Source organism: Euprymna scolopes, chromosome 40 (assembly GCF_053919585.1).
Source record: "Euprymna scolopes isolate OS-2025 chromosome 40, ASM5391958v1, whole genome shotgun sequence".
Taxonomy (NCBI): Eukaryota; Metazoa; Mollusca; class Cephalopoda; order Sepiida; family Sepiolidae; genus Euprymna; species Euprymna scolopes.
The window spans coordinates 70,054,889-70,069,977 of record NC_136521.1 but is presented as its reverse complement, the minus strand read 5'-3'; the positions used below and the strand labels follow the sequence as shown (position 1 = coordinate 70,069,977).

General features: G+C 34.2%; 1 protein-coding gene across 8 annotated transcripts in view; it reads left to right on the top strand.

Moving 5' to 3' along the window:
- The window catches only part of LOC145265627 (anoctamin-10-like), a 329,084-nt gene that overhangs the window by 274,822 nt on the left and 39,173 nt on the right, over positions 1-15,089 (top strand). For 5 of the 8 annotated variants that reach the window (XM_080121662.1, XM_080121663.1, XM_080121665.1 and 2 more), the window contains 2 exons: positions 1,248-1,286; positions 14,377-14,512. In XM_080121662.1, the coding sequence (XP_079977788.1) occupies positions 1,248-1,286; positions 14,377-14,512 (175 nt within the window). The remainder of the gene's footprint in view (positions 1-1,247; positions 1,287-14,376; positions 14,513-15,089) is intronic. The other 3 variants (XM_080121667.1, XM_080121668.1, XM_080121669.1) reach the window with 1 other exon arrangement.

Genomic DNA, 15,089 nt, shown 5'->3' with positions numbered 1-15,089 from the left:
GAAACAGCTCCCAGACCTGGTCGCCCCCCCCCTTCTGCCATTGATGAGGCATCTGTCCATCAAGTTGAGGCTGCCATTTTGGAAAATCAGCGTATTACTATTCGCCAAATAGCCCAAGATGTCAAGATTAGTACAGGGTCTGTGGAAACTATTATTCATGACCATTTGCATATGCATAAGGTGTCTGCCAGATGGATTCTCAAGTTGCTCACACCATTCCAGAAGCGAGAACGCATCGAGTGCTTGAGGATGAATTTGGAGATGTGCCAAGAAGATGAGTCAAAGTTTTTCAAAAGACTGGTTACATAGGATGAAACCTGGGTTCATCACTATGATCCAGAGACCAAAGCCCAGTCAATGCAGTGGAAGCACTTGGACTCACAACCTCCAAAGAAGGCAAGAGTGCAGCCCTCCGCTGTCAAGGTCATGCTCACAGTCTTTTAGGACCAGGACGGAGTAGTGATGACAGATCTCCTGGCAAAGGGTACCACAATTACAGGAGCCTATTATACTTCACTTTTGAGGAAATTAAGGGAAGCTATCAAAATCAAGAGGCGGAGCAAGATCAACAAAGGTACCCTACTCCTGCAGGACAATGCTCCGGTCCACAACTCGCATGTTACTAGATCAGAAGCACGGGCATTTGGTTATGAAATCCTCCCCCATCCTCCCTACTCTCCTCATCTTGCACCCTCTGACTTTCACCTCTTCCCAGCCCTGAAGTTGCTTTTGAAAGGAAAGTGTTCCCCAGATGATACAGCCTTGATTTCTGAAGTCATGTCGTGGTTGGAGGACCAACCTGGGGTGTTCTACAAAAACGGTCTCCAGAGCTGCATCAAACGATGGTAGAAATGCATAACTCTGGGTGGTCTATATGTAAATAAAGACTAATAACTGTGCCAAGTTTCGTTGTTCTACTGCTATGGGAAGTGAGTCAGGGGCATTACTTATTGCACGCCCCTCGTATGTGTATATATATATACGATGAAAATAATATTCCGACATAAAGGAGAGTTAAAAAACAAACTTAAACTATATGTTCATCAACATTTCGTCTTTATTTCAAAACTTCTTCAGGATAATTGATTTGAGGAAATAAAATACCAATACAATATTTAGAATGCAGTGTTTGTAATGTGAAATGGATGTCTTTGTTCTATTTCTGAATGAAAAAATATCCGTTAGCATTCAAAATGTGTATGGCATTTATTGATCTGCTCACATTTTACTTGCCTTTTTTTTTCTAGAAGTGTACATTTGCTTTCTGGCGTACCTTCACTGTCACTGTAAATCTCTTTTTTTTCTTTTCCGTGTGATTCTTCTTCCCTTGTTTTGAGTTTTATTTTATAAAAAAAAAACAAAAAAAGTCTTTCCCCTTTTTCTGAGCAAACCCTTCCATTTTCAAAAATAAAAAAAAATATGCCCTATTTCGTCAGATAGAAATGGAATGAATTTCTAGAACTCATTTCAAAATTTCTAGAAGTAATTTCACTTCTAGAAATTTACATCTGACTCCTTTACAATAACTTTTTTTTTTTTTGCTATAAATATATATTTTGTTGGTGCTTGTGAAGAATAGTGATATTTTAGGCAAACGCGTTTCAGGTGAAAATATTATGGACATACGTGTTTTGTCGAAATTAGTATAAATTATAATACAAAAAATTCCCCCAAAATGGTCCAGTAGATGTGCGAGATATATCTTTAATAAAAAGAAATCATCCACAATGTCCTGACATTTTTTTGTTTAAAAATGGCGGAATTACAATTATTTACAGTTTTGAATTTTTGAGATGAGGTCTGATTGTTCGTATTACTTGTTTTCATTAGATTATTGTTCTCATCTTAAGTGTTATTTGTGTAACATTTGAGTCGGGGGTTTTTTTTTTGCTTTTGTTCCCCCCCCCACCCACCCACATACGAAACCACAGCAAAGAAAACAAAAACAATTCCAAGACTTCAAAACCATCTATGGAACCGGTAACTTTTTTCCTTTCTTTTCTAAGATGTCCGACAAAAGTCAGAGGCTATACTGACCGAAACGTTAGCACTCAAGATGAGAACAATGGTCCAATCAAAACAAGTAATACATACAATTATTTAGTCAAAAATGATTGATTGCAGTTATCTCCCCTGGATCTTGTGAATTCATCAACATTAAATCATACACTAAAACTCCATAAACTAGATCAATTTTATTTTTACTTGTAATTATTTTTCTACTGGATCATTTTTTGTCGTTTTTTTTAATTTATACTGTTTTTGTCATGACATGTAAGTATGTAATAATGTTTTCACCTGAAATGCGTTGGTTTATAACATCACTGTTCTGCACAAGCACTTTTTTTTTTAAACAATTCCTGATACCTGCCACCGCAATCAACCTTTTTAAGTGACATTGCTGTTTATAATATGTTTTCTTATATATAACAATGAAAGCTATTTTTTATAAAGTCTAGGATCCAGTTCAGAACTTCTGGGATTTGGTTCTGAACTTCTAGAAATAATTTCCATTCTGGAATTCAATGTTTAACTTCCGGAAATAACATGTTCTGTCATTGTAAATATCCTTTTGTGTGTGTGTGTGTGTGTACGTGATTTTTTTTTTGATTTTTTTTTTTTTTTTGCCGTGCTTAACCTGCACACATTTGTTTGTGGTTTTCCAAATGTTTTCTTGCACCCAATTATAATAATAATGAAACGATGTTATATTTGGGCTGGACTAAAATACGGTGCCAGCACATGAACTCTGGATAAAAATAAAAAAGACAGGGTGCTTGTTCATTATCAGAGCAAAAATCAAAATATTGAATTTCATTAAAAACAAAGAGTATCTACTGAAATGTCATGTCGCAATTAGTAGCATATCCAAAAATTACACAAAACAATAAAGTAATAAATTAATTATTAATGAAAATAGTTTTCGGAGAAATTGTAAGTTATATGTTAATAAACAGCATGATGTCAGGGGAAGTAACTGCAGTCTTTCTTGTGACAATTAATGGCGGATATCACCTAATTATGAAATCATTAAAATACATGTTTTATGTAATAATTAGAGCTGTGACAACAGCATATTCTTTTCATTGTTTTGACTCTCGAGTATATATCCGACACAGTTAATCAACCGAGAACCACATCACTCTATATAAAAGCATAAAAGTTATCAACGGATACACACTCGAGAGTCAAAACAATGAAAAGAATATGCTGTTGTCCTAGCCCTAGTAATAATGCAGTAATTTTTAACTAATTACAATATGACAAGTAGATAACATTGTTTTTTTAATGAAAATTAATTTTTTCAGCTTTCAATTTTCGCTCTCATAACGAATAAGCACCCAAGACAGGAAGTTGATCTAATTCTTCAGATTCTGGTGCTGGAATGTTAAAACTAGTTGGACCGAAAGAATCATCAATATACTTGGTCATATGGGTTTGGAAAAAAAAAAGAAGCGATATTGCTTGACCAGGTGATAAAGCAATGCATTCACTATCTGGATCATGTCATTAGTGGCGATAACATCCTGGCCAACTTATTGATTATAATGTTATGTAGTAGAAAATGTTATGAACACACACACACTAAAAAAGTTAATTACACACTAAGAAAATGTTAAGAACACACACACACTAAAAAAGTTAATTACACACTAAGAAAATGTTAAGAACACACACACACTAAAAAAGTTAATTACACACTAAGAAAATGTTAAGAACACACACACACTAAAAAAGTTAATTACACACTAAGAAAATGTTAAGAACACACTAAAAAAGTTAATTACACACTAAGAAAATGTTAAGAACACACACACACACTAAAAATGTTAATTACACACTAAGAAAATGTTAAGAACATGCAACACACCTAGACGATCTCAGAACATAAATAGACAGCAACAAAATAACTTAGGGTTCAGATAGTGAAGAACCACCATAGACATTTAGTAACTATGACACGTGTGTTAAGTTTTGAGACATTATGTTGAACAAAGATGGCGGCCAAGAATCAAATGCGGTCTGTGGTGTAGTTAACGGCGAACTGATTGAATCTAAAATTCGACAATTTTTATAATAATTGGTTGTTTAGCACAGCCGGTGATTATAAAAATGATTGGCGAATCCATTTGTCACATACCCCCAATTGGGCGTCAAAAACATTTTACAACATGTACACACACAAACTCAACAACGTAACATACGTTGGGTTCAGCAACAATACAACATGTACGTTTGATTAAGTGACTACACAACAATAAGAATTGCAGACAGAAGCCACCATTCACCTATGCATGGAGCATTGTTGTCACATCTGGGCTGGTGCATCTACCACTAGTCTCTTACTCTTAGACGCAATCCAAAAAGAGAATCTCAAACCTAATAGGTTCCGCACTATCAACCAATCTCCAACCCCTGCCATATTGCCAAAATGTTGCATTCCTGTGTCTATTTTACAAGTATATACCGTTCACTGGACAAAACAGGGGAGGCTAGAGCGGTAGCCCTCGATATATCTAAGGCTTTTGCAAGGTATGGCACGATGGTTTTCTAAGGAAAATTAGATCATATGGTATCACTGGAAGAATACATAATGTAATTAAATCCTTCTTAAGTAAGAGAAAAATCCAAGTTGTCCTCGACGGTCGTACATCTAACAAATATGATATAAATGCGGGAGTACCTCAGTGGTCTATCCTTGGACCTTTATTATTCCTGATATTCATAAATGATCTCTCTGATAAAATTGTTTCGGAGATGGGTATATTTGCTGATGACGCCACTCTCTATAAAGGCACGAGGGAAAACAAATGAACACATATCTAAGGAAATGGCAGAAACACTAGAGGATGACCTCCAATCCATAGTGGAATGGGGACAAAAATGGATGGTCACATTCAATGCTACGAAAACTAAGCTTGTTTCCTTCAATAATTACAAGAAACCTTCTCTATCACCAATAGCAATGGCCAAGAATACATTACCTGAAAATACTTTCTTTAAATTCCTTGGCCTCACATTTACAGGGAACATGAACTGGAATAGATATATTGAGCGTATTGCCAAGGCTGCTTGCAAAGAAGGTGGGCTCTCTCTACCATGCTAGAAAACTACTTACGCCTGAAAGTATTCTGTACCTCTATAAGGCCATCATTCGCCCATATATGGAGTACTGTTGTCACATTTGGGCTGGTGCATCTGCTGCTTGTCTCTCACTCCTGGACAGGGTTCAAAAGAGAGTCGCCAACCTGATAGGTCCTGAACTGTCATCTAAGCATCAGCCTCTGTCCCATCAACGAAATGTTGCATTCCTCTGCCTGTTCTGCAAGTACTTGAATGGTGAATGCTCTGACGAACTACAAGCGCTTGTACCCCCTCAATGTGACTACCCCCGACAAACCCGACAAGCAGCTAAGTCCCACCCCTTCACAGTAGAGATACCTGGGTGTAAAAAAGCCTTTTACTCCAATAGTTTCTTCCCCAGAACTGCTTTCCCAACTGTACTGACTTGCAGAAGTTCAAGTGTAATGTGAACAAACATCTTTCTACTCATCTCCCTTCATAATGCCCCTGCAACTTATATTCCTGATAATAGCCCCCTACTTCAAAGTGGCACTGTGCCTTGTTTGGGGTGAAAATTGATTAAAAAAAAAAAAAGAAGTACTTTAATGGAATGTGCTCTGACGAACTCAAAGCACTTGTGTCCCTCAACAAAACTACCCCTGATTAACCCAACAAGTAGTAAAAATCCCACCCCTTCATTAGATGGAGAGGTCCCTAGATGCTGGAAAGCCTTCTGCTCTAATGGTTTCTTCCTTCCACCTGCAAGATTTTGGAATTCCTTTCCTGTTTCATGCTTCCTTGAATGTACTAACATGTAGAAATTTAAATGTAATGTGAACAGACATCTTGCATAGTCTACATAGTGTCCCTGCTAGACACAGTGCCAAAATAGTAGCACCTTATGTTCAAGTGGCAATATGCCTCGTTTGGGATGAATGAAAAGTCAAAGGAAGACAGAAAAATGGTGAGAGGACATAAAGAAAGATGTAAACCCAGCCTGACAGAACTGGTTTCAATTTGATGCAAGAGAACCATAATTAAAGAAATGCTACACAAAACTAGTTGCCTCAGACGCGACGCGACTGAATAATGAAACTAAAGTTGAAGTTGAACTGAACTCCAATCTATAATCCTCCCCTTATCAAACGTTCACAAAAAAAAACTTAACTATCTACAACCATGACTATCTATATAAAAGCCAAGTACGTCCAAGGATGGAATACTGCTGCCATATCTGGGCAGGAGCTGCTAAAAACAGCCTATCCTGCCTTGACAGAGTACAAAATAGACTTCATGGCTTAGTGGGAGATGCCCTTTTCTCTACCCTGCAACCTCTCTCCCACAGAAGAGATGTTGCGAGCCTATCCTTGTTTTATCGTTATTTCCATGGCAGGTGCTCGTCTGAACTCCAATCTCTGGTCCCCCCTCGCCAATCTTTCACAAAAAACACCCATCTAGCTGAATCCACTGTGAAAAATTTCCCCCACTCTATATCTGTGCCTAGATCAAAACGCGGATTCCATGAACAGAGCTTCTTTCTTAGAACTGCACGCCTCTGGAACTCTGTTCCGTCTGCCTGCTTCCCACCTGACTACAACTTGGATGTCTTCAAGTCCAATGTTAACAAATTCCTAATGAACCGCCCCCTTAAGTAAACACTTCATCAAATCTCCACACTAACGTAATGTACTTGCAATAACCCTTATCCCTGAGTGGCTTCCGGGCCTTGATAAGTGGTGATCACTGTGTAAAAAAAAAAAAAAAATAAAAAAAAAAATAACACTATAAACTATCTGTGTCTAAATCTAAATGCAGATTCCATAAACAAAGCTTCTTTCCCAGAACTGCCCGCCTGTAGAACACTGTTTTGCTGGCTTGCTTCCCAGTTGAATACAACATGATAGCCTTCAAATCTAATTTAAACAAGTTCTTGTTGAGCCGTCCCCATAAATGATCAAATTCTACCCAATTTACACTATTAACGATTACTATACTACCACCTTACATTCATTAACCCGTATCCTCGAGTGGCCTTCAAGCCTTGATAAGTGGTGATTAAGTTAAAAAAAAAAAAAGTTTTATGTTCAGGCTACACATTTTAAGGGTGCCCGGAAAACTCGTCTCGGGAAAACTCGTCTCGGGAAAACTCGTCTCGGGAAAACTCGTCTCCGGAAAACTGGTCCCCTTTCGCTAGATAGGAAAACTGGTCCCTTATTGAATAAATATCGATTGAAAACACATTTTATGATCATTCTTGAAGGAGATATTATTTTTTAAAATAGACTATAGCCCCCCCCCCCAATATTTTTAAAAAATATTTTTACTTGTTTAATGTTGTTTTTTTTTTTTTTTTTTTTTTTTAAATAAAATCGATTTTCTAAGTGTCCGTTTTCTACCTAACTGGCTAAGTTCTTAGTGGTTTCACTTATATTAAAGCGTTTATTATGTTCATACAAAGTTAATTACAAATTCTTTTTTGTTCTTATTTTAACGATGTTTTTTGGAGTCATAAAAACAATAATTAAAAACAAAACCAAAAAATTTAAAAATAGGCAGCGATTCGATTTTTCGTTGCTTTTTGTTTTGTTTTTTTAATTATGATAGTTTTTTTGTTGTTATGTTTTTGTTTTCTCTCATACCAAATGCACTCATGCGTTATTTAAAATTATAATTTTATCAATTATCAACATTTATTGTCGTCCTGTCAAATTTTGCAAAAATTAACTAATAAATTAAAAACCAAAATATTTTTTTTGGCGCGAGCGCGAGGGAGGCCATGTGCTAACAATCTCTCGTTAACTAATTTTTAATTTTTTTTAATTTTTACTTCAAAATTCTAAAATAAATCATTAAGAGAAAAAGTAATCACTAAATAAATTTATTAATCAATTTTCGGGTTTGTATTACTGTACACATAGATTCGAACAAGTTGTCAAAAAACAAATATATAACAAATAAATGTTATCAAAGGCTAGATAAATTACTTTTCTACCAAACTGGATATAATTTTCGTGTTTTCATTCAATTTAACATGTTTATTCAGCTCAAAAAGCATACAGTGTTTACCGATGTATTGGAAAATTCAAAATGGCGGCCGACTCTCTCTTTAACACGGTAAGTTCGGGAAAAGGTGTTATAAATAATAAACTAAAGAAAATGCTATTAAAAAACCACCGAATATATGTCAAGTTATGTCACGGTAACATATATTGAGCAAATTTCTAACAGTATTTTGTCTAGTTTATTATTTATTACACCTTTTTCCGAACTTACCGTGTTAAAGAGAGAGTCGGCCGCCATTTTAAATTTTCCAATACGTCGGTAAACACTGTATGCTTTTCGAGCTCAATAAACATGTTAAATTGAATAAAAACACGAAAATTATATCCAGTTTGGTAGAAAAGTAACTTATCTTGCCTTTGATAACATTTATTTGTTATATATTTGTTTTTTGACAACTTTTTCGAATCTATGTGTACAGTAATACAAACCCATAAATTCTTTTTATATTAATATAAAAAAAGCGGTCTCGTTTATGAACATACTAACCGCTTTAAAATAAGTGAAACCACTAAGAACTTAACCAGTTAGGTAGAAAGCGAACACTTAGAAAATCGATTTTATTAAAAAAAAAAAAAAAAACATTAAACAAGTAAAAATATTTTTTTTTAAATATTATGGGGGTTATAGTCTACTTTAAAAAAACAACATCTCCTTCAAGAACGATCATAAAATGTGTTTTCAATCGACATTTATTCAATAAGGGACCAGTTTTCCTACCTAGCGAAAGGGGACGAGTTTTCCGGAGACGAGTTTTCCGGAGACGAGTTTTCCGGAGACGAGTTTTCCCGAGACGAGTTTTCCCGGGACGAGTTTTCCCGGGACGAGTTTTCCTAAATTCCATTTTAAGTACTCTTAGACATTCTTGATTTTTAATTTTGTTTCAAATTTCACTGAAATGTGTTTGATGTATTCAAGATCAGATGATCTTTGAAGATGAATTTTGATTAAAATAGCATTGTGTGATATGAGAACATAACCCACTCTCTCCACCGAGTAAGTAATGATTAGTAACATGCATTGTATGTGTTTTTGTTTTGTTTTTCTTTTTTTTTTTTGTTGTTTTTTTTTTTTTTTGTTGTTTTTTTTTTCTCATCTTTAGTAATTGCCTTCCCAAGACATAACAGTCCAGGATACTCTACTATTTCAGTTTTGCATAATTTTTTATATGTTTTGTGTCAATGTTTTCTTGTTTTATTTCTTAAATCGTAATTTTGTTTTGGTTTGTTTGTTTGCTTTTTTTGTTTTGTTTTTGTTTTGTTTTTTTTCTCCTTCTTTTGTAAACTTAAAATACCATAATTGCTTTTTGTTTTGTTTTTGTTTTGGCATGTTAAGGATTTTTTTGTTTTTTTTTTTTGTAGGGGGGGTTAGTCAACTTATGTTTGTCTTTTCACTTACTAATCTGTTATATATATATATATATATATATATATATATATATATATATATATATATATATATATATATATATATATATGTTATCAAAGAGTACATATTTAACAAAGCAAAAGTTTTCAAGAAAAGCTCAACACTATTAAGAGGAGCAAACAATAATATTAAATGAAACTCTACACTTATATGTTTTACTTTTAATTACTATTTACCATTTCATCCACTTTCTTCATTCTCATTTCATTTCTAAATGTCTTTAAGTCAGTTGTTTCTATATTTGCATTTTGTATAATTCTGGCCCTTCTCCTCTTCTGATGAGAAACATTTAGCTTCGAAATGCCATGGACTAACAAATCTGTTGCCAAGATCGCTGGAAAAATGGTTGGATCACTTTACTGCTCTCGTAGGTATCTCACTCCTTTATCTGCTCGACGCGCCCTATCTTGCCTTGATAGAGTTCAAAACCGGCTTCGAAATCTAGTCGGTGATGCCCTTTTCTCTTCCGTGCAACCTTTTTCTCACAAAAGAGACATTGCGAGCCTGTCTTTGCTCTATTGTTATTTTCATGGCAAGTGCTCGTCTGAGCTCCAATCTATGGTTCTCTCTTGTCAAACTTTTACAAAAAAAAAAAAAAACACTCGACTAGCTACAACCACTATGTACAATTTCCTCCACTCTCTATTTGTGCCTAAATCTAAATGCAGATTCCATGAACAAACTTCTTTCCCAAATCTGTTCGCCTGTGAAACATTGTTCTGCTGGTCTGCTTCCCAGTTGAATACAACATGGTAACCTTCAAATCCGATGCAAACAAGTCCCTTGTTGAGCCGATCTCAGAAATAATTAAATTCTACCCAATTTACACCATTAACGATTACCACACTACCACTTTACATTCATTAACCCTTATCCTTGAGTGGCCTTTGGGTCTTTCTAAGTGGTGAGTCCCTTGTAATATATATATAGTGTGTTTAGGCAACATGTTTTCGTTTAGACTGATGTTGTTAAATAGCACAGAATGTTTTTGCTTAATGATTTTTTTTGTAATTTTTCCGTTTTTCAAATGGTCATTCTTATGTCTCGGTCGAATTTGTGTAGGAAAGTTCCATAGTCGTTTTCGTCCATCTGTTTTTTTTGTTGTTTTTTTTTGCAAGTACTTTCAACTGATTCTCTTCAGTCGTCTTCAGACAGCTTTTGATTACTGTTTCGTTTAAAATCTGGATGCTTTTATATGTTTCAGTTCAAATTACATTTAAATTACTTGAAACAGTGAAGCGTCTCGTGTGTGTAAAAAAAAAAAAACGTTTTTACATGTGAAGAACGTGGCTAAAATAAATGTACAAAAGTGACCATTTGAAAAAAAAATGGAAAAGTTACAAAAAAAGAAAATCATTAAGCAAAAACACTTAGTGCTATTTAATAATATATATATATATATATATATATATGTATATATATATATATATATATATATGTATATATATATATATATATATATGTATATATATATATGTATATATATATATATATATATATATATGTATATATATATATATATATATAGTGTAACCCGGATACAAGAGACTACGTCTCACGGTCCTACAGCTCTCTTATATCCGGGTTGAGCTGTACATTAACACAGGCTCTCTTACATCAGTTTTTCTTATATTCTGGTTTCTTATATCCGGGTTACACTATATATACATCCTGGCTGTCTAGCTGCACTGATTTGTGATATAGCGAAAATACTGTATGTGGATTGGATGACTCTCTCTCTCTCTCTCTCTCTCTCTCTCTCTCTCTCTCTCTCTCTCTCTCTCTCTCTCTCTGTGTGGTAATCTACTAAAATACAACAAAACTATGGATAAATCTCCTTGACCTCTAACCCCTACCATCAAAAGGTCTGCTTAAAAAAAGCAAAGCCTGATATCCTTCTTTCTTGGATTACTTTGAACTCTGTTTGACCTTTTCTAAGTTTCTGGTTGCTAAGAAGTAGGTTTGATTTTAGTGTGCTTTGAATACAATGGCCCCATTAGAATCTTTTGTTTGAGCAGAAGTCCTGCCTTTTACTATCCTACCAGTATCCTTTAAGTGACAGGCCCCAACTTGTCTTTGCCGGGGGGGGGGGGGGGGGCTCAATACATGATCATTATTTCCTTCTCTTTTTATAACCTCATACCTACCAACATTACAATGTGGGAACCAATATTTTTTATTTTATTTTATTTTTTTTTAGAGGAGGAGGTGTCACCATTTATCAAGGCGCAAAGGCCACTCAAGGATAAGGGCTAATGACCGTTAGGTGGTCACTGAGACAACACTGTGATTATTGGTCATGGTGGAACTTGGATAGTGCATATTTATTTAAGAGGACTATTCAGCAAGAAAGACTTGAAAACGGCCATGTTATAGTCAGCTGAGAAGCAGCCCCGCAGTATTGTGCTTCACAGATGGGCAGTTCTATGAAATAAACTTTCAGCGAGGAGTTTACATTTAGTTTTGGGTGCAGATAAATAATAAGGTAAATTCTTAGCAGTTGTTTCAGCTAGTGTCTGTTGCGAATGTTCTATGGATGGAGGGGGGGTAGATAGAAGGTCAAGCAGTTGAGCAGCTGCCATGAAAATACCGATAGAGTAGAGATAGGCTTGCTATGTCTTTTTTGTGAGAAGGAAGAAGTATGGGGGAGAACAGGGCTTCAACCACTAGATTTCGAAATCGGTTTTCCTCAAGGATGTATTCTGGGCCCAACTCTCTTCCTGATCTTCATGAATGATCTGCCTAATCATATTCTTGGATCATTCGTCGACATTTATACAGATGACACAACGGTCTATGGCGACACTTTGAAGAGCAGCAATGATTTTTCGACCACGAGCATGAGGTGCAGTGAGGAAATCTTTTGGCTTTCATGTAATTCATTTCGTATCGTTTTATTCTAGTTGATGGATGAGGTATCCTACCGGATGCTAGACATTTACTCATTTACTCATTCATTCCAACTGAGAGATCTTTTTAAGATTCTAACCGTTCATTTAAGTGCAATTGTTTGCATCTCTCTTGCACTTAGTTCGCTGGGTATATTTGCCAGAACGTGTTTTCATGAATCTGGTTGATCCTATAATTATTGGAATGATGGAAATCTTTCTAAAATTCCAGTTTCTTTTCATGTCGTGCATAAGATCTTCGTATTTTTTCATCTTCTTTCTCTCAGCTGTTTAATCCAGCATCATTGTGGACTTCAACTAAGGTTGCTTCTTTTTTTTCTTCTTCATATCTCATATCACAATATCAGGTTTAATAGTTCAGTTTTAGAGGCACATAGCTGTATGAATTACATAGTCATATTGGATGGTGTCAACTGGTCTTTCTGATATACTAGCAGGGGTATCCGGCGTTGCCCAGGTGTGGAGATTTTGTTTGTTTGTTCGTTTGTTTTTGTTTTACGGCATATCAACCCTTTTCAGGTTATTTAATGCCGAATCCAGTGATTTTGAAGAACAATTTTTTAATAGAGTATTTTTTTTTTTTTTTTAAGTCGGTTTCTATTTAACCCATAATTGGGACCCTAACAGGTACTAGCACTCCGGGTTAGAGTGGACCTGAGAGCAATGGCAATTAAAGGGTGGCCCCCACACTCCCCAAAGCCCGGTAGCTGGAGCCTCACTTTCGGATATAGTTTAAGGTCATATTCAGGACCCCCCCCCCCCAGGTGTGGAGAGGTTTATGGTAAAGGTATTGAGCAACGAAACCCTATAAAAAAAATAAAAATAAAAACTCTAAAAATAATGAAAATATCAGGTACCGCAAAAAAAAAAAAAAAAAAAAATTAGCTACAGTAGCCAAGCTCGTATTGTTTAAACTTTTAGCGACGGTAATCATCCTCTTTTTATTTTGTGTCATAAGATTGTAGATCTTCATTTTCCAACACTTGTACTAGAGTGTGCCTCTAACATTTGTCTTATGTTCAAACTGCATTCTCCTATCTTTGCTTAATATTTTAGTTGTATTTTGTTTAAATTTCTAATTTGTTTGTTCCTGTAAATCTTTTTTCTTGGCCTAATGGCTAACAATAATGGTGATCGGGAGTCTCCCTAGAAAATGCCTTTTTATATTCTGATTTCTTTAGTTTTGTCCTCTCGTTATAATTTCCAGTCTCCATTTTTCCATCGCTTTCTCAATAAAGTTAACAATATTGTCTGATATTTTGTAGATATTTAAGCATCCAAGTTATTATTAACAATTATCATTTTTATTAATTATTGTTTTTCATTATTATATTTTTTTATTATTTGTTATTAAATATTATTAATTAGTTATATTAACTATTATTAAGTATTTATTAATAATAATTATTATTTACTGTTTTAATATATTATTACATATATATTTCTTTACATTATTGTTTTTTTTATTAATATGTATTTATGTATTGTTGCTATTTTTAAGCATTCAGATTAGTATTAACAATTATTAGTTTTATTTATTATTAATTATGGTTATAATTACTTATTATTTCTATTATGATTTATTATTTATATTTATTTTTTTATTGTTTCTATTATATCATTAAATATTGTTGTTCTAATTTTTTTTCTTCTTGTAATTTTTGACATTTTAGTTATTAAATTTAATATTTCAAGGTATCGGTTAATACGAAGGAATATATTAAGTAGACAAGAATCAATTTATTTATTTTTTTTTTTTTTGTCTTTATTTTTGTAATTTCAGATTGTACATTTTTTTTTTTTTTTTGCTAAAAAAGACAAAAAATCATTTGTCGTTGCATTGCTACTTATTTGCTTTCTACCATTTTGTTTAAAATTTAAATTTAATTATATTTAAAAAAAATTTTTTTTACAGAAAACCCGACTTTACATCAGCGCAAAGACCGAGAAACTGATGGTGGCTGCTGAACTGATGGATATGAAAAAGCAATACAAGGATGGATATTATCGAGACTTTAACATTGATGATTTTGAAAATTTCCAGGGATCAGGTTAATAAAAATATTTTCTTTTGCTGGGGATGAAGAATGATATTGTTTTACTGTGTACGTTTTCAGTGCCCCAATTGTTTTTTTTTTATCGCATTTAAATTAAAAGACATATCAAAATTTGAATTTAACTTTAAGTATTATGGTATCTATTCAGTGCACATTTACCTATAAGTATGGCAAACCACTTATAATTCAATGGCTGTGAGTTTTTTTTTTTTTTTAAATAAACAATTATAAACAGAACGACTCATAGAAATCTATCTATATTCTTTTTTCATTTTAATATACTTTCATAGAAATGTTTCTGTTATTTCACAAAAAACTATTTTCTTTATGTCAAAAGTGTCACGCTCATACATTAATTCCATAGCTAATATAACATGCTGGCCCAACGGGTCACGGGTAGTCTTGTAATTTTATAAAATCAGCAGTAGGTTCTCTACAGTGCAATGTAGACTACAATGTATTGTGAACAAGTCATTGTGAGGAGACATGTGAAGCTTCCTCCTGGTGCGTAGCGATGGGTTTCCAACTAGAAACAGGCAATCAATCAATTTGATTGAAAAACACGCGAGTT